The sequence below is a fragment of the Anopheles merus genome, chromosome 3L (assembly GCF_017562075.2).
Source record: "Anopheles merus strain MAF chromosome 3L, AmerM5.1, whole genome shotgun sequence".
Classification (NCBI taxonomy): Eukaryota; Metazoa; Arthropoda; class Insecta; order Diptera; family Culicidae; genus Anopheles; species Anopheles merus.
In genome coordinates this window covers 24395669-24414521 of record NC_054085.1, presented here as the reverse complement: position 1 = coordinate 24414521, position 18853 = coordinate 24395669, and the positions used below count along the sequence as shown (strand labels likewise).

The 18853-nt window shown below is 46.0% G+C and overlaps 2 protein-coding genes and 1 long non-coding RNA gene across 10 annotated transcripts in view; 2 read left to right on the top strand and 1 right to left on the bottom strand.

Moving 5' to 3' along the window:
* The window catches only part of LOC121598671, a 441765-nt gene that overhangs the window by 189002 nt on the left and 233910 nt on the right, over positions 1–18853 (top strand). The window lies entirely within an intron of this gene.
* LOC121598674 (condensin complex subunit 2-like) lies at positions 4508–9676 on the bottom strand. Of its 2 annotated transcripts, none has more exons than XM_041925865.1 (5): positions 9605–9676; positions 7621–7743; positions 6052–7545; positions 5808–5978; positions 4508–4991 (listed from the first exon to the last, which is right to left on the bottom strand). In XM_041925865.1, exons 1-5 carry the CDS (start codon positions 9605–9607, stop codon positions 4611–4613), a joined length of 2172 nt encoding a protein of 723 aa, XP_041781799.1. In that variant the 5' UTR covers positions 9608–9676; the 3' UTR covers positions 4508–4610. The 2 variants fall into 2 exon arrangements, with proteins under 2 accessions (XP_041781799.1, XP_041781798.1); XM_041925864.1 differs by lacking the exon at positions 9605–9676 and adding an exon at positions 7839–8062.
* The window catches only part of LOC121598677, a 45302-nt gene continuing 36178 nt past the window's right edge, over positions 9730–18853 (top strand). Inside the window, exon 1 of the long non-coding RNA XR_006005606.1 lies at positions 9730–9992. This is a non-coding gene — a long non-coding RNA (uncharacterized LOC121598677). The remainder of the gene's footprint in view (positions 9993–18853) is intronic.

The window sequence follows — 18853 nt, the reverse complement described above, 5'->3', positions numbered from 1 at the left end:
AAACGATGTTCGTGCTCGAGGAAGCCCACGAGATCTTCAAACGGGACACCAAGATAGGAGGGATTTACGAGACTGTAGAACGGTCGTCGGAGGCTTGTGGCGCGTTCGCATTTTCTATAAAGGTAAATAAATTATCGATCGATCGGAGAAACTTTCCAGGCGCTGGGGGAGCTCGTGAGGATTGTAATGCGTGGGGCGTATCAGTTATAGTTATTGCCCTGGTTTTAGATTGACATTTGTAGTCTGGATTGCGTGTGTGGTGCTCTACGCATCAGTTCACCACTATTGATTGTGGCAACTTAAGGGAACCTCGATTAGGAGATGTCGTTTAGGTTAGTGTTCCTTTGAGACATTTTCAAAGCTTGTAAGATTTAGTAGATTGGTTCACGATTCTTTGTGTTAGCTGTCTAGTTCGACACTTAGGACCTTAGGAGATAGGACCTCATATAAACTTCTTTTCACTGTATTCTGAGAGAAGTCTACATTATCTTTAGTTCAACATATTCCAATGTTTATTTACTAAGACAGTATGTTTCGGCTACTGAAGGTAGATGTAATACAATAATAAACAATAATATAACTCCTTCTTTGGAATCTACAATGGGAAGAATCAGGACACTTCAGAGAGTAACATTTTTGTTATATCCTATCGAGACATTTACGTGAAATTCAGGAAATTATAACTCATCATCTACAGGCTTTATTACATTTTTAGTGCTACTTCTAGTACAAACCAATAACATCTCGTTTAAAGGCTCTCTTTTACGACCAAAATTTGGCTGTACACAATAACCTCATTTACCCTCTTATAATAGAATCAATTTAATTGAAACGATATTAGCATCCGTACATAATCCTGACCATATTTCTCACTCAATGCCCTATTTATGTTCCGCTTCACCCCGAATAAACATTCTCCACACAGTGCCGAGCCATGTGACAGGTCTAACGTCTAAACCAGCATACCTCCAGATAGGTGCAGTGTGGCAGGAAGGGAAGTGATAATTATTCGACTGCACCATTCACCGTGTGCAGTATACCGTTTCTTTTTGATCATGCCCACATCCCACATTGCCAAAACGGTGTTATTAGGTCTAGCGGAGGGTATCCACACAGACCGAGCACCGAGCACCCCGAGGTGATATCGTGGAGCCTGCTGAAGTTATCGCAATAATTGGATAGAATTATTTTCCATACGGTGACCAACAACGCGCGTTCGAGTCCGATGGCTGTGATGATAAATCGATGGCACGATTTGGAGCACCGGATACACCACCACTCGCAACGAGTGCGTCATCTCTGCAATGGATCATAATTAGCGCGGACCGTAATTGCACGTTGAGAGGGATTTAATCGGCGCAAGGCACCATCGAAAACCTGTGTTATCTCTAGTGCGTGTTTGTGCTTGTTCCTCTCCCGAAACACCCGTGAACAGTGTGAACAGTGTGGGTTCTGGGTTAGGACCAAACTGTTTAATAATTTCACATCAAACGATTCGTACAGGGGTACTACTCGTGTACACCGGAGCCTACCATTGCTGGTTGAAATGGATGAATTTCTCCAAACGCACACGCAATCAATCAAAAGCACCCAGAATCGGATATATATTAATATTTTACGTCAGTAGATATCTCCGGCACTTGTCTGAAATCTCTATCTAGATTCGCTACAACTCCCTGCAACAGAACACATATGTCTATCAGCTGGTTTATCAAATTATATCGTTACCTGTAGTGTATTGTTGTTGTCGCGTGTGGCATAAATATCAATTTCATCATACATCTGCCGTTAACGTGTGCGTCGTTCTTTTAGGACTGTGTCCCTTTTTTCTGTTTTGGTTCCGTTACCCTCATAACTCATCGCAAGTACCACGGTCCCCGGGCTGAAGATGAGCAGTAGAAAGGATCATTTTTACACCTCTTTTCTTTCTTCGTCTAGAATGCTTGAAAGTGTCTGAAAAATAGATGATCCTGAAGAGATGCGGAGTAGAGAGTAAAGAGAGCAAAAAAAAAAAGAACACGCTCTTGGAGAAAGTTTTCGCACACAAACAACACCATGATTTATCCGTGGGTCCCATGCATTCAACAATCCTTAAATTTCATACCATGAGCGCACACAAAAAAGTGACCCATCGGTAGTATAAACTGCCAGCCGCCGTAGCAGGGCTCGAAGGATCCCCTGTCAAAAAGTTTACCTATTTGTTCTGCGGCAAATAACTGCCATATTGGGTTGCCATTCATTTTGGGCATTCTCTCCTCTTTCAGTTTTTTTTTGGAGGAGGTCCACCGAAGGTAAGATGTGTCTTCCAGACAGGGGTCGTAAGAATTTACGCGGAAAACACTTGGAAACTCCGGTTGGATCCCAGCGCGTCTAGGGGAATTTATTCGTTCATTCTAAAAATGATGATATACGTTTCACTGTTCTTGCACGTTAGCCGAGAAAACAGTGGACACAGCAGAACTCACTGTCACGGAGACGCACAAAATCGAAGGTTCTTGTGCGTTAGGACATTATTGTCGCAAAAAAGTTGTTACAATCGGAAAATTATGATAAGTTCGGTAAGTTCACTTCTAGATCACTCTGTCGCCAAGCTCATCCCTGCGATGTCTTTGTTCTTAATGGAGTTTCCTACAAAAACAATCGACTTAAAACAGGACAGACCATGTCTGACAGTCCTTTTTAACGGAAAACTTTATCCGATCCCTGTCGTAAAGAGGGGATATGAAACTGTCCTAAAATAAGACATTATGATGATGGGCAGACAGACTGTCCTTGGACTTGCTTTTTAAACGTTTTTTTTTGTCGTGTCTGCAAAAAAAAGCAATCCTTTGTTATGTTTCTTTAGTATCCTTTTAGTGTCTACTGCTTAAGAACTGCAACTCCAAACTTATTTGAATGATTCAATCCCTTCGGAAAATCTTTTCCCGGCGAAGAAATTTAATTATTTTAACACATATCTCACGTCAAATAAATAGCCTACACTCTATTTACTTTCAAAAATACACACTTTACATGCATTCCCATTTCAATTAAATGTACCACCCCCGTTTTGCGGATGCTGATTGGCCTTCCTGTGTGCTTGCCGAGCAAGGATATTGATTGATCAATCAGGAGCGCCTTTTTTGTGTTGCTTCCATCTATCCCTTCTCCGCCCAAAACAACCGGGTGAACAAATCCTTCAATCGATCGACCTTTTGAGTAGACCCTGTGTGCATGCAAAGTAAAAATAATCCAGGAAGTTAGCCCTTTTCTTCGGCTGCTGCTTCCCTTGAAGGCCGATCAATCGTTGTCCCAGCCATTTCTTTTACTACTTCTAGCTTGCAATATGCATGGCAGAGAGAGAGAGAGAGAGAGAGAGAGAGAGAGAGAGAGAGAGAGAGAGGGAGAGTGACTAAGAGTGAAGGAGAGTTCTCGTTTTATTCCGTACATTCCACTTGATTTGATTGCATGCCACTGCCTCGTGGATGCAGTAGCAAGGACCATTAAAGGATCTCACCGTACCGGAGGTTTTTTGGAGGCTAGCATGAACACCACCACTCGGCTGGCTGCGTATCTTGTATTGTGTCCAGCTCGGGGGAAAAGAAAAACGGTACGCTCACCGAATCCCCGCCCGCATTCAGGGCCGGTGTGTGTGCTTCGTCATACTGCCAACACTTCCACCGGCCAGGGCCGTTTCGTGCCCTGCCGGATTGATTAAATGGGTGGATATTGGGTAATAAATTTAGCTGATTTCTTGCACCCCGGGAGCGTTCCTCTGCGGAGGCTGAACGTTGCGTGTACCGCTGGACATGCGAGAACATGTGTGTACCGCATGTACGCGTGGTCATCCACAAATCCATTTGCAAACATACAGGGAAGACATGACGTATGGATATGACTCACGCAAATGGTACGCGGCACCGTCCGTCCGTTCGCTTCTGTGTTTTTATGGACCGCAACACACACGGAAGGCAGACGTTTTGCACCTTTTCTTTAGAGAGAGAGAGAGAGGGTAATGGAATAAAATCTGAAGCAACGGATCGATCGGTTACATACAGCACGCCCATGTTATTAGAGCTTGTATGAATTTAATTTACTCGTGCAATCCCTCGATCGGCTGTGATGGATTAGGAGGTGTAGGAGCCTATTTTATGTATTTTTTTTAACTTAAATTTATTACACGAATCGTTAGCTCTTTAGTCATCTTTCCGAGGGAAGTTAGTCAGAAGTAATTCAATTTAAACTTTCATTCTACTTATATTTGAAATTGCAAAACCCTACGCACTATTATTATAATTGTACATAAGCATTCGAATTCCTATGAGCCAGTTGTTTTATTGTTTAGTTGTACAAACTCATTATTACGATAAAAAAGATTCCAAGTTACTGTCTGACATTGTAAACAATCTAAGATGTTTTGAAGACGATACATACATTTTGTACACACAATCATCTCCAGCGCGCCTCTCCCCAGCCTAAACTCGTTTGTCTATGCTGTGTACACTGCCCCCCCCCCCCCCCCCCCCAACACTGGTAAATCTTCCTGCTTAGTGTCGTCCCAATTTCGTAAAATGCAAAAATGTCTATACATTATCCTATAAATAAAAAAAAAATGCTATCCAACCCCCGGCTCAGTCAGCATCCCCGTCTTCCTCCTTTCGTATGGTAAAATCGTTCAAATCTTCCTGCCTCCCCAGCAGCAGTGACTTTTCGTTCGCTAAATGCAGCACGGCGTAGAAGGCGAGCGATTTGGAGATGTTTTCGCTCATCGTTTTGCTGAGCAGCTGGGGCACCTTCCGGTAGAGCGCGCTGAAGGTGATTCTCGTCTCCTCGGGCTGGGTTGGCGGGGGCATCGTGACGTCCGGTTGCTGGGACGCTGCTGGTTGCTGGGTCGGCGGCGGTCCTACCTCCGCCTGCACGTGCGAGCTGATCACGCGCCAGCAGTTGTACTTCAGTTGCTTCATGTCGATCACCTTGGCCGTCTTGGCGTACGCTATGTTGATCTTGTGGACCTGGAAAGGCATTCAGTGGCATTGGGTGGTTTGTAGCAGTGATGGGAAACATGAAGCTTTCGTAGGAATCGACTTCCGGCTAGCTACAAAGTTTTCTAAAATCGAATCCGGATAGTTGGTTCGAAATCAGTTTCCGCAATCGATTCCAGAATCGGCACCGGAATCGGAATCGGCTTCGAACTTAGCTCCGGAATCGGTTATAGAATCGAAAACAGAATCGGCTTCGAAATTGGAGTCGGTTTTGGCATCTTCATAATAGTAGCCGCAAAGAATCAAAATTTACTTCGATCCATTCTCGAAGAGATTCCCGGACTGATGTCGCTTTTGAAACTTCTTTCAATTCAATAACTGATTCTCATTCCACAGCTAATTCAAATTCTTGAGTCCATCCAGATTCCGTTACCGAGGCTGCGATTCCCAAATCAATTCCGAGTCCGGAGCCGATTCTGAACGCGGAATCGATTCCAGAGCCGACTCAGGAATCGGCTACGGAGTCAACTTCGGAATTGGATTAGGAATCAACTCTGGAATCGGCTTCGGAGTCAACTTTGGAAACGGATTCGGAGTCAATTCCGGAATCGGGTCCGGAGTCAACTCCGGAATCGGCTCCGGAATCAACTCCGGGATCGGCTCCGGAATCGACTCCGGAATCGAAATCGGCTCCGGAATCGACTCAAGAATCGGAATCGGCTCCGGAATCGACTCCGGAATCGGAATCAGCTCCGGAATTGATTCCGAACACAGAATCATAATCGGATAGGTCCGATTCCGAGCTCCCACCACTAGTTTATAAAATAGAAGTCCTCGTCTTCCTACCTTATCCGGTGCACCCTGGAACTCGGTAGAGATTGCTTCGAGCCCGACGGTCGCATTCATCGTTTTGTCCTTTTCGTGCTGCTCCTCCGCCGGTCCACCGTTGTCGTGGTCCATCTGGCTAAAGCCACCATCGTCATGGTTCATCATCATGTCATTATCACCGCCATCGTTCTAAATGAAGGCAGAGGAGGCGCGATTAATTTAAACTCCATTTTGGTGACAAACACCCCAACGCTCATCTTACCGTGTCATTGCTGCAGGAAATCTGATCGTCTCCACCGTCACAGTTGTACTCCTCCGACGGTGCGTGGTTCGGGGCCCCGTAGTCCGGCATGCTCAGCCCCCGGGCGTACTTGTACAGATCGAACCGCTTCGGATCGATCTTGTAATCGGTGGGCAGCTTCAGCTTTTTCGACTCCCACTTTTTGCACACCAAGCTCTTCAGATGCGTGATGCCCCTGATCGGTCGGTTGGGGTTGTACTCCTGGAACAGAGTCTCCGTCACGCTCAGCACATCGTCCAGCGTGTCCGGTTCGAACGTTTTCTTACGCCGTCCGACTGCTCGTCCCTTTGCCGCGGTCGACGACGCTTGCGAGGCCGTATCGCTTGGCGGCGGGGCCATCGTCGAGCGGGGTCGCATCGAGCGCTTAAACTTCCAGTGCGCCGGGCCGGCCCAAAACTGCGAAATGTTGTCGAGCGGCCGGTACGAGTACTCCAGATGCGAGCTGGTCGTATCGAGCGGTCGCATATCCTCGATCACCACCGTTTTGCGCATCAGCCCCTTGCACTGTTCCAGCGCCAGCTCGTCATCCTCCGCAAAGTCGTCGTTGCCGTCGATGTCCTTCGCATCGTAGTCAAGTATGAACGCGTCACCGGACGGTACCGGTTCCACCTCCGCATTGATGTCAAAGTGTACGTCCAGCGCGGACCGGTTCAGCAGCGCGGCGCTGTGATCGCGTGCCTCCACATCGTCCATGTGCGCGTCGAGCGAGGTCCGGCTGGTGCGCGCGTCCTCCTCGTCCTCGTCGGCCTCGGCCGGTGCATCCGTGATGAGGTAGCCGGACCGCAGCGTGCGCAGCAGATTGTTCGGCCCGAGGGGCAAAAAGCGCATCGTGCTGCATTCCAGCCCCTCGTACGTCTCCGGCACGCCGTCCAGATCGAGCTCGGGCGACGGCGCCGGATCCCAGAACGCGTAGTCCATGCCGAGCCGCAGCTCCGACTGCTTCGTCGGCACGATGTTCTGCATCAGCCGGCTCGAGCTGTTCACGTCACCGACGACCGAGTTCAGCTTGGCGAAGAACGGATCCATGAACGGGTTCGTGTCCAGCGGACCGTTGATCGAGTCTTTCGATTTCGTGATCGTGCTGACCACCTTGCGGGTGCGCTTCTTCCTTGCCTTCGGCTGCTGGGTGACGGTCTGCTCGTTCTCCTTGTTGCCGCCCCCTTCGCCACCCTCGGCCATCGACTGGTCGCCCGCATTGCCTTCGCCTCCCGCCTCCTCGTCGTCCTGGTCGGCGGGATTGTTGTTCATGGCGCGGGCCGTTTGACGCGTCAGCTCCGAGCACATGCGCATCACGTCCGTGTGCACGGAGTCGACCCGCAGCCCGTACACCTTGGTCGATGCTTCCAGCGTGGAGCCGGCTACCTGGAAGTTCTGCAGCGATTTCGAATGCCGGGACATGAGCGTCGCGAAGCTGTCGATGATCGTGAGCGACCAGGCATTTTCTTTGCTCATTTTCTGCAAACAGAGACACACACACGTTAATACACGGCACATTTACACCGACTTGCGCATGCGCGCGCCGCTTCTCACATTGTCCGAGTACAGCTTCAAACACATCTTAATGTTTTCATTTTCCTCCACGGCGCTTGTGGAATCGTTGAGCGTAACCTCCGAACGTCTGCTTCTTCGTTCGGCTTCATCGTCGTTTGCGGCCTAAAAATGTGGAACGGGTTTAATAACACGTTTTGTAAACACACAGCGAAGTGCGCTAAAAAAAAACAGACGCCACCCTCCCGGGTCGTGTTTACCTCCCGGACAACAACAGACTGCGGTGTGCGGAACAGACGCGACGCGTCCGATTTACGGAGCGGTGTACTGGTGTACGAACTCATGAAGATTGGTTGAGCTAAATGCTTACACTTTGCAACAATCGAAATTATCCTAGCTAATGCATCAATTACTATTACAAACAACCGACAATTACTGGCACTGCGCCGCTTCCTATTGCTCTGTGGGGCGTAAACAAACGCGAGACGCTCTCGTGCCTGACATAAATGGCGGTTGGGAAAATTGAACGCAGTGTGGCCAGATTATTTTGGCGGTTTTCGGTAGGCGCAGCAAAATTTTATCGGTAGTTCTCGGTAGGTTAAAACTCGAAACTTAAAAGAAGTAAAAGCGAAAGAAGTGTTAAGCAGGATGGAATTAAAATTGGAATTCTAAGCCAAATAAGGACTTAGATTCACATTTTTTTTGTGGTGACAAGTTCTTTTTCTAGGGGCTCTACGCGACCGCTTAGGACCGCAGCAGTGCTCCTTGGATACGATTTTATCGTACGTGCTGTCATTTGATTTTCGCTGGATTATTTAGAATGATTTAATTGTTTGGCTGAGTTTTGTAGTTCAATGATTAACAAATTGAGATTTTTTCCTTCAAACCCTAGATATATATATGATTTTCTTTGACGAGCAATTCTCGGAATCCACGCAACTGACATTTTCTACTTATTACAGGGTTTCCCACGATTTATTGGTCAGTTCCCATGATTTTTTGGTGCGTTCCCACGATTTTTTGGTCGTATCCCATAGATTTTTGGTTCGTTCCCATAATTTATTGGTATTTTCCGATTGGATATCAATACAATTGGACCAAAAAATTCTGCGAAACGACCGAAAAATCGTGGGAACGCACCAACAAAATATGGGAACCCACCAAAAATTGATGGGAACCGACCAATAAATCGTGGGAAACCCTGTATGAACATTACATTTTAACGGATAAAAATAAAAAGTACCAGGCAAACAAACGTGCATCAGCGCGATAAGTAACAAATGAGGTTAGCAATCCTTGAATCCTTGCATCCCAAGCGTCACAGATTAAGCTTAAACTACTGAAAAATCAAATATCTGTGATTTTTGGTAGGATAAATGGAAAATCGTTAATTTTAGGAGGCTTATCTGTGAATCGGTAGGCATATGAAAAATCGGTAGGAATACAGATAAATCGGTATTTCTGGTCACTCTGATTGAACGGCTGTCAACGCGCAACGCAAACGCATGTGGCGACGTGAGCGCCCTCTGGTGCGGAAACAAACTCCCCTGCTTGCTGTCAGTTTTGAATTGGTTGTTTTGGTGGATTCGCATGCGCTGAAGAGTATTGTGGCAAATTGGACGAAATGAGTGAATTAAAATGTGTTAAATTAGTTCTGGGCAGCTTTTCAACATTATTCATAGGCTTTTGTATTCGGTTTACATGGATAAAACGTGGAAGTCCGTTCCAACAGCTCAAGCCAATCTCTTGTTGTGCGATCTTGCACGATGTGGTGGACAAGGGTGTCAAACCTTTTGTTTGGTAAATTTGAATTGCCAAAATTGGTTTAAATAAATAAAACAAAATAAGAAAATACACCTTAATTAACCATCTCGTTTGTGAAAAGACAAAAAAAAACTACTGTTTTAGCATTATCCAATTTTTTTTTTCAAATTAGGATTCTTTTTAAGCCTGACTAAAATTTCAATTATTGTTTTTCAAATTTAAAAATAATTCGTTATTCCTTTGAATCAATCCCAAAGCTTACCATGCGAGTCAATTCCTGCAACAAAGGAGTGAGCGCTTACGTATGTTCTTTTAGGATTCTTTGCCTTCAAAGCCTACTGTTACTTTTGGCGATTTCACTACCCTAAAAGCCCTTTCATACTGGGTGTGAAACGGTTCTACCGTATTTTGGTAAATCAACCTAGCCATCGTCAATCTCATCGTGTGGTTTGTAGCGAAAAAACTTGTTCTTCCATTTTTTGTAAAATGGCGAGACTTGCCCCACTCTTAGTGCAGTAAGTGACGAATAAATTCAAGTTAAATAGTGACAGCTTGGTTATATTTAATTAAACACTGAATTAATTTTTGAAACTGCTCGTATCGTGTAAGCAGCATCTACCCAGGGCCTTGTTGCAGAGTTATTGTATAAGGTAACAACGCCTGAATTCCTTCCGATACTGCTTTAATTTTTGTGTGCAAATTTCACGCCTCGTACACTTTCACTAATGCTTCCCCCCCTCTGCTATCTTTTTTTTCGTTTTAGGTAAGTCTGATTCATATAATTACACACCTTTTTCCAAGTTCTCCGGTCCGGTGCGCCCTGGTGCAGGAGGTGGTATGTGTTAGTGATGGGTAAAGTTAGCAAAAATCCGTAGTCTACTCCGATTCGACTACAATAATTTTGGAATCGACTCCGGAAGGTAGGTCTGCCCAGCGTTATCTGGAGTCGTTCGGAGTCATCCGGAGTCGTTAGGAGTCGGAATCATCCGGAGTCGTTCGGAGTCGTCCAGCATCGGTCCGGCAGTCAAAGTCCCCCGGAGTCGGCTTTCGAAACAAAGGCCTCGTGTACAGGCACAAAGTGAAGGTAAAAATAGACAAAATGAAATGCTTGATCACAAGCACATTATACCCGACGGCTCCTGTTGACTACGGCCGACTCCATACGACTCTAGACTTCTCTGGACGGCTCTGTGCGACTCTGCTCGACTCTGGACGACTCCGAACGACCCCGAATGACTCTGGACGACTCTGGACGACTCTGGACGACTTCGAACGACTCTGGAAGACTCTGGACGTCTCTGGACGACTCCGAACGACTCCGGACGACTCCAACTCCAGACGACTCCGGACGATTCCAAACGACTCTGAACGACTCCGAACGACTCCGGACGACTCTGGGCGACTCTGGACGACTCCGGACGTCTCTGGACGACTCCGAACGACACTGACTCCAAACGACTGCGGACGATTCCAAATGCCTCCGAACGACTCCGGACGACTCTGAACGACTCTGGATGATTCTGAACCACTCCGAATACATACGACTCCGGACGATTCCGAACTACTCTGAACGACTCTGGACGACTCCCAAAGACTCCAACTCCAAACGACTCCGGACATCTCCGGACGACTCTGGACGACTCCGGACGTCTCTGGACGACTCCGAATCCGAGCGGAACTAGTGGTTCAGATTTTGACGGAGTAGGAATCCGACCAACAATAGCCGGAGTCGGATCGAAGTCGTGGGTGCGCTCCAAAGAGCACATCACTAGTTTGTTTCGTTTCATCAAAAAGTGTTACCGGCGTGCAACGAAACGCACATCACACGTGTCTTAACCACATTCAACATAGCGTAGTAATTTAATCTCTTCCTCTTCGGCGAGTTCTCCTTCAACAGAGAGAGAGGTGGTTAAATTTTTCCCATATTTCATAGTTCTTGCAAAAGGAGAGGAGAGGGAGTAGCGCAACCGAGTACACAACATACTGCTAATTACAATGTCGAAATGTTGTTACAAATATCCGGCACACGTGGTGCACACAAATTTGTCAGGAGTTTCTTTGTTGTCCTCCCCATTGCTTGAATACCTTGAATACACCGATACAATCGGACTCGCCCGAAACGGCACAACTCAGCGGTGGAAGGAATTCCGACAGCGGTGTAGATACTTTCGTGGGGAATTTCGCACCATTTCGAGATGCGAGACATGGTGGGGGTGGTGGTGGTGTTGGGGGTATGTCTTCCGGTACGCTTTAGTAGACTGCATCTTTCAGTGCTTGCAGCAGCGTTCCTAACCGGCACCATACAACAGCTTGATTGTTGGAGGGAAAAGTTTGCCGCATTAAAAATTCATTATTTTTTACATCACCCGAGAATGTAAAGGGTGTGTGTGTGCGCGCGCTTGGGATGCAGCAGCACTCAGTGCCGGGTACCAACAGGTGTACCACGGTGCTGTATTCTGTGTCCGGAAACTTTCCTGTTTGCAAAGGGGAAGAAAATAGCACTCGTTCACTTCGCGAAGGTGTGCTGTCAGGACACAAACACACTCGCCCGAGAAGGGTAAAACTTTTCCGTTTTGCTGCAGAAGAAAAAGAAACAAAAATAATCCGAAAAAGAAGTGAAGATTCGTTTTTGCTGCATAAAGCTATGTAACACACTACCGCTTCCGCCGCTTGGCGATGCATTTCCCCAAGAAAGCGGAGATTGTTTTTCCTTCAGCTGAAATGCGATGTTCACTCCAGATTACTGCTGAACAATTTAAATTTAGCACCAAGCAGAAAGAAATACTCGCCAAAAGTGTCTTGCCAATAGGAAGTTTTGTTGCGGTTGGCAGAAGCGTTGGAAAGCGTCTCGCCCGAAATGCTATGAATAATGAAAAATAAAATCGTTCCCCATCGAGCAAAATTCATGTGAATGGCAGCCAAGATATGTTCACACACAAAAAAAAACCCATTTCGGACAATTCGGGCCTGTACGTCGCAGGTTTGCTCTCAAGATTCAAGTGAAGCCTCCTACGAACAATGGGGAAAAAGACCTCGGCTGCCCTAAACCGAAAAAACCAAAGATGGACAAAAAAAAAAGCCTGCAGTGTGCGAAAAGCGCCAACGGAAACGAAGAATTGAACCACTAGCGAAAGCAGCAAGTCCAATGTCACTGCCCGAGTAGGACGTCTAACGTAAAGCCTGTCAGGTTGACAATGGGTGAGTGCCATTCTGCTGCTGCTGCTGGACCGTCCTCCGGTTCACTTCGGCCACCGTCCTGTGGACGAACTCCGGCAGCCAGCCAGCCAGTTCCCGGGAACACACTGACACACCAGCGTGGAATGGGTGCGTAAATTCAATTGTGTTAAGAAGATTAAAACTTCCCATTCAGTCGAACGGAATAATCGGATGCTTTTCTTTACGACTCAATATTCGTCCACGAGCGTCACCACGCGGGGTACTGGAGGGAACCGTTCGGAGAAAACTATCATCTCCCGGCCTTTAAGAGGCTGTCCCGGTGAAAAGGTGCACCATTCGGAGAGGGGGAAAGTGGCGCACGGGTGTATGATTTAGTGTCGCTTCTGCTTCTAATAATCGTCGTAAAAAAAAAGGAGCGTTGCGGAAGATTGCTGACAGGTTTGGTGCTGACGCACACCCGCTTAAAATCGCTCCCTTCTGCAGCTACTGCTGCTGCACTTCTAAACCCTCCTGACTGAGTTGGCCACCTAGCCTGCGTGTTTAATTCAATTAAGATATCAAAATATAACGCGCGACGGCATCCCGCAGAGGCGAAGCACCGATTCAGGCGCCCGCTGCGCTGCGTACATTGCGAAAATTTGATGGAAATCTCGCCGCGACTACAGCGGGCGAAGCAGGAAGTAAATCTGGCCGTGAGAAAGTGGCTACTTGCAGTTTGTGCTGACATTGTGGTGCGCGGGTGCGTATCTGAACCCGGTGGGCGCGCAAACGGGGCTGAATTTATGGCGGATTAGTGCTTCGGGTTGGAATGGAACACGCGTTGCAGAGATCTCGCTTGAGATACGCTAGAGAGATCATGGAGAGATGATGGAACAACGCGATAGAGCAGCGTGATTTTACGATGCGCCGAATGGTGTGTTTAAAATGGTGCCGGAAATCTATATGGAAACGAATGCTTTATAACCTCTTTCTCGTGTCTTTTCGTAGATTTGGAGCAATATGTGCAATCGGTCTGCTTTAAGTTGAAGAAGACACGCTTAAAGTGATGCACCGACGACCGATCGATGGACATGCTTGCCAAGAGAGTCCTGATGATCTGAACATTTGCTCCTGGACGTGTTCATCTACTTCTCCCTCAGCTCTAGCAATGCCCAATAATCCTTGAACTAACGCCAATCAGCTTTAAAGCAATAAGCCATAAAGTATCCTCATGGGATTTTCAACACCTGGCACAATGTGTAGCGATTGAGCTACGCGTGTGTGTGTGTCTGAATCGTGTGCCTCTGCCCTTAACACCACTTCAGATTTGTAGAACCACTTTTTTTGTCGTTGTAATCATACGCTTGGAAACAGCAACAACAACAACAAAAAAGTCCTTTTAAAGAGCATTATGTCGGCATTTATCCAGTTTTCGCAAGTAGTCAACTAAAACGTTACAACAATCTCTCTTACCTTTCAACACGTTCGTGAGGGGTTCTTCGCTGTGTGCTGTTTTGTTGTGTGTGCGTGTATATGTGTGTGTGTGTGTGTGTATTACTTTTAATCCATTTCCGACCCTAACTTTGCGATAACTTAATCCCATCTCCCCCTGTTCCGATATCCTTTTTTAAAAGGGAGGATACAATTCTTTGGATATCTCTCTCTCTCTCCCGGTGAATCTCGCTCCCCCCATTTTCATTGGACTCGATATTAAAGAGCAGCAACCGGGTTCACCATTATCGTCACGAGGAGGACGTTTGTGCGACTCCCGGAAATTGCTGTAACCCCTTTTTGTGCGCGCAGCGTGTACCTGAGGACTGCAAAGGAACTTCCCTGCCATGATTCGATTAATTTTCACTCCGTACCGTAACTTCCGTGTGCCGCCGATGTGTGCGACTCATAAGTATTTGCTGCCATTTTCCGTGACATTCTGCGCCCGGGCTGGTGGCGGAGTTCCGCGGAGGAGTACGGTCAAACCATTCCTCCCGCTGGTGAAGCCGGAAGTTTTCGCGTAAATTTTCTCCCTGCCTAGCCTATTTGTACCTGCTGGAAGGGAGGACGTGTGGCACGTTCCAAATAAATGGCACCCTGGCCTTGAAGGTCAGAAACCGGCAGCAGAAGAGGGTCGATTTGTTTGGTTTTTGGTGCATATAAATTTAGAATTATTTCTGGCTCAACCCCTTTTGCTTCGTTGTCTGTGGGATGTGAGGTTCACATTTGTACTCCCTTAATCCGGGCGAATGTGTTTGGTACACAGGTTGGTGCCATTGAACCGAGTTGGAGGTAAAGTTTGTAAATAATACACCGAGCACTGGAACTGGTTGCTGAAAAAACCGCAAAAACCTGAGATAAAGGGACGTACGATAAACACGGGGAAGAATTAAATCCTTCCAGCATAACTTCATGGTACTGTTCGCTACTTCGTAGCGTACAAAGGGTTTTTTGGTCGTTGGTGTTTCATCCACTGTAGGGTTCTGCGTTACAAAATCGAATGGCTTTAATATTGGACATTAATTTTTGTCCGCGTCCTCCGTTCGGATGACAGGGCACGTATGGTATCGGTTCCGGCTGGGCAGGCCGGTTGGCATGTCGATTACGGAAAATCACACAAATTGACTAGCCTGAAAGTGGGTAAAAGGCACGCACAAAGGTCCTCACCTCACCCATCCACTCTCTCTCTCTCTCTCTCTCACTTACTCTGTACAATTTTAGCAAACCCGCGCCAATTGGGGTGGACATTATCATGATAATCATGTTTTGGAATTTCTAAATTAAAACTTCCTCGCTGTTGGTGGCTTGCTGTGCGCTGCCGTGTTTTGCTGTTTGGCGATCAGTTTCACAAGCTGGTTTGCCTCCTCCAGTATTTTGAACAACGACCATCCATACAAGTGTGGTAGTGGCAACAGCAACGACGGGGCACACTCGAACATATTGAACCATCGCTGACATTTTTGTGCTGCGTTAATTGGATTGGTTGCGGTGGGTTGGTGGAAAAAGAAGGCGAACGTGAAAAACAGACACATTGCTACAATTTATATGTGCGCCTGTTTTGGGCCGGGGATCGAGGGTATGGAACGTTGGCGAACGGCATACATATTGGGCGTTAAATAAATGTCCTAATTTGCATTTGAAGCCTAAAGAATGGTGAGCGGAGAGATAGCGAGATAGAGGGGATAAATACGTAGTACGCGTGTATGTCTTGTTGCACAAATAGCAATTACTTTTAATTAGTAAGTTTAAAAAGTGTGACGTGTTAAGAATTTAAGGTAAAAAGATAATCCAATGAACTGGGGGGTATATTGATTGGGTAGATATACCAATGGGAGTTGGCACACTGTGTATCTTCTGTTTTATTTTCATTTTCTCATTCTAATTATGTAACAAACAATCATTGCTTTTAACTATTCATTTCGTTTATTGATGTTCATGTCTTTCTTATATTTTCACGTCCCTTTGTATTTTCTTTGACTTTACGTTTTTCTTTCGTATTATTAATTTCTTTATCTTCTATCTGTTTCTGTTTTTAATTATTATTTGTGTTTTTTTCGTGGTGCTGCCGTTTTATGTTTTGGTCATTTGGTTTGTTTATATTTGTTTGTTTGTTTTGTTTATGTTTCATGTTGATATATTTGTTTCTCCGTTTTGATTTTCATTTCTTGGTTTGGGTTTTTTTTGTGTTTTTCCCTTGTCATCTCATTTTGTTTCATTGTGCTTCATCAATCCTTCGTTTTGTCCTTTCAATGGTTCTTTGTAGCATTGTTATATTTTTACGAAGATGACAAATTGTATTATAATTGGTTTAATGTATTATTTATTTTCTAATTATTTTCTTATTTCATTCAGATTGGAAATTCATCGGATCACGAAAAAAAGATTCGTAACAACATCCTTTGTTTTTTTCGTGTTCAGTACTTTACTAAAGGTACTCTATAATAATTTAAGTTTTAGAACCTAATGATACATAACATTTCAAGTGTATTCTTCTTCTTGTTCTGCTTTTGGTCCAATAATCGCTTTCGGTCAAGGCCTGTTCTGTTGTTAAGTCGTGCGAGTTGACGACTGTACCACGAGAACGGGTTTTCAAGTGTATATGTATATTCACTAAAATTACTCAAATCGTGCGTTTTTAATTCCGACGATTGTCTCTCCTGGTTGAGATATTAGTAACGCCACATACACACACAACAGAAATCGTTGGTAGCATTGCCGAACAGCTCAAACTCATCCTTTGCTGCCCAGCCAGCCACTTTCATCATCAATATTCTCCACGGAATCATAACGCATCGAGCATGGCTCGAAAATACTCATTTACCGGCTGTTTACATTTCATTAGGGTTGTTCGGGACGTCTCCCGGCGGAAAGCCGGAAACTGATGCGCACACGGGCCCCGCCGGTAGATGTGTCCTTGTGCTTTGCGTTTAATTTGCGCTTCAACTAATTTCAAAAGCCGCCTCCATTTCGAGCACTACCGAGTATGAGATTGAAGTCGATAGCAGCGTGGCAAAGCGAATGCATCGAAGCGTTAGCGAGGATGAGGAGGATTTCAACAAAACCAGAAGAACAAAAAAAAAAACCTTCAAAGTCAAGGACTCGGCCGTTAGAACTGGGGGCGGGTGCACATTTTTGTTTTACGTGCTCGTCCGACGGGAAAATCGTGTTAATGAAGCTTGTTCGCTTTTCATCATCCTCGCCCTGGTGTGTCGCCGTGCAGTTTCCGGTCGCTGAAATGACAACTTCTGAGGCAGGCCGTCGTGTTGCAGTGGGACAGAGTGAGCAAGAGTGTGTGAGTGAGACTCATCAAATGCTTTTTTAAAAATAAAACCAAAACCCAGCTGGGTGGGGGAAAAAGATCTGAGGCTCGATTTCAGTTCAGTTGAAATGGCTAAAGCTTCCCCTAGCCCAAGCCTTAGCGATTGGTCGATTTGTGTCCCACTTTGACAATGGTCCCTAAAATGGCATATCGAGACTTTAGAGTAGGTGGTCACTGTGCTAGTCTCTCCGAATGCCCAACGGTGCAATGAGATCATCAACCTTGAAATTAATAAAAAGCTTTAATTATTCCACTCCATAAAGCAGTCAACTAGCCACTTCGGCTGTCATCGTGGGCCGTCATCGTTAGTCCGCGTTGGTGGCGTTGGTCAGCGTGGTGAACTCGGGTGAATTTTTACACCCGGCACCACTCGCCCGGGGGAAGCTTTTACTTCCGTTACCATCCCGGGGAAATGTGGGCTGTGCAGAAAAGTGCAATAGGTGGAGGGGAAAATTAAATTGCACTCATCGTTCGGTGTGATGCACTTGGCGTACTTTGGTGGAGGCATAGGAAAAAGAAGAAAAAAACGTGGTGGTCGCTATCGTTAGACGACCGCCGCGTGGTCGTTTTACATGTCGAGTATAATGGAGTTTGCAAACTCATGCTGGCGTCAGTGTAGGCTGCTCTGTTGTGCCTAATAGCATCTCTCGGGTTCGGCTGTAGCGGGATATAAGGATTTTTAAAAGCGTTTCATGAAAAAATGACACCATCCAATACGGTTCGTTTAACGCTGGAGAGTTATTGGGTGAGAAGGCAAACTAGTTTGAGGCGTGCGAGAGAGTAATGGAATGTACGGCAGTGTATTTGAGATGCCAGCTGGCCCAGCTGTTGGTGTGTGTGTGTTGATGGTTTTAACTTTCCTGTGCCAGGGGAGTACTTCATCAAGATGCTTTGCAGTTCAGGCTTTTATTTGCATTAGCGACATATTGGCAGATGTCCAAGAAATATTTTAGGTGCTTTGCTGAGAGGAATTTAGTGTCGCGATAAATGTAGCGTGATTAGTATGACCGTGTGCCTTCAAAATCCCCCTGGCGGTCATTACCAGGCATTGTATTATCCCTTGTAGAATATTGCTATTCATAATACAACGTGTATAATATCGCTTGTGGCCGGTCTGGTGGTACAGTCGTCAACTCTTACGACGTAACAACATGCCCGTCATGGGTTCTTCTTCTTCTATTTGGCGTAACGTCCTACGCGGACATGCCGGCCTATACAGGCTTTCGAGACTTAATTCATTACCACGTAGCCGGATAGTCAATCCTCAGCCGGAGTCGTTCGAGTTGACGACTGTACCACGGGATCGCCCGTCATCCAAGTCCAAGTGCCCCCATACCTAGGACTTACTATCCTGATACGGTAACAAAAAGTCACTGAAAGTCAAGGTCACTTCACTAGTAGGTACAGACAGGCCTTGATCGACAGCGGTTGTTGTGCCAAAGAAGAAGAAGAAGAATATCGCTTGAAATAGGATAACCAGGTAACGGGAAGTATAACATTTAAGGAGTTAAAAAACACACGATTGTTGGTAGCTTAAGCAATAAA

What these genes read in the sequence shown, in the direction of transcription:
- LOC121598674 (XM_041925864.1), bottom strand. Translation starts at nt 7,922, where the DNA reads ATGAGTTCGTACACCAGTACACCGCTCCGTAAATCGGACGCGTCGCGT. An exon ending in TGAAGCTGTACTCGGACAAT is followed by an intron (nt 7,546 to 7,620) that starts GTGAGAAGCGGC and finishes CTCTGTTTGCAG; the next exon opens with AAAATGAGCAAAGAAAATGC. An exon ending in TTTCCTGCAGCAATGACACG is followed by an intron (nt 5,979 to 6,051) that starts GTAAGATGAGCG and finishes GCCTTCATTTAG; the next exon opens with AACGATGGCGGTGATAATGA.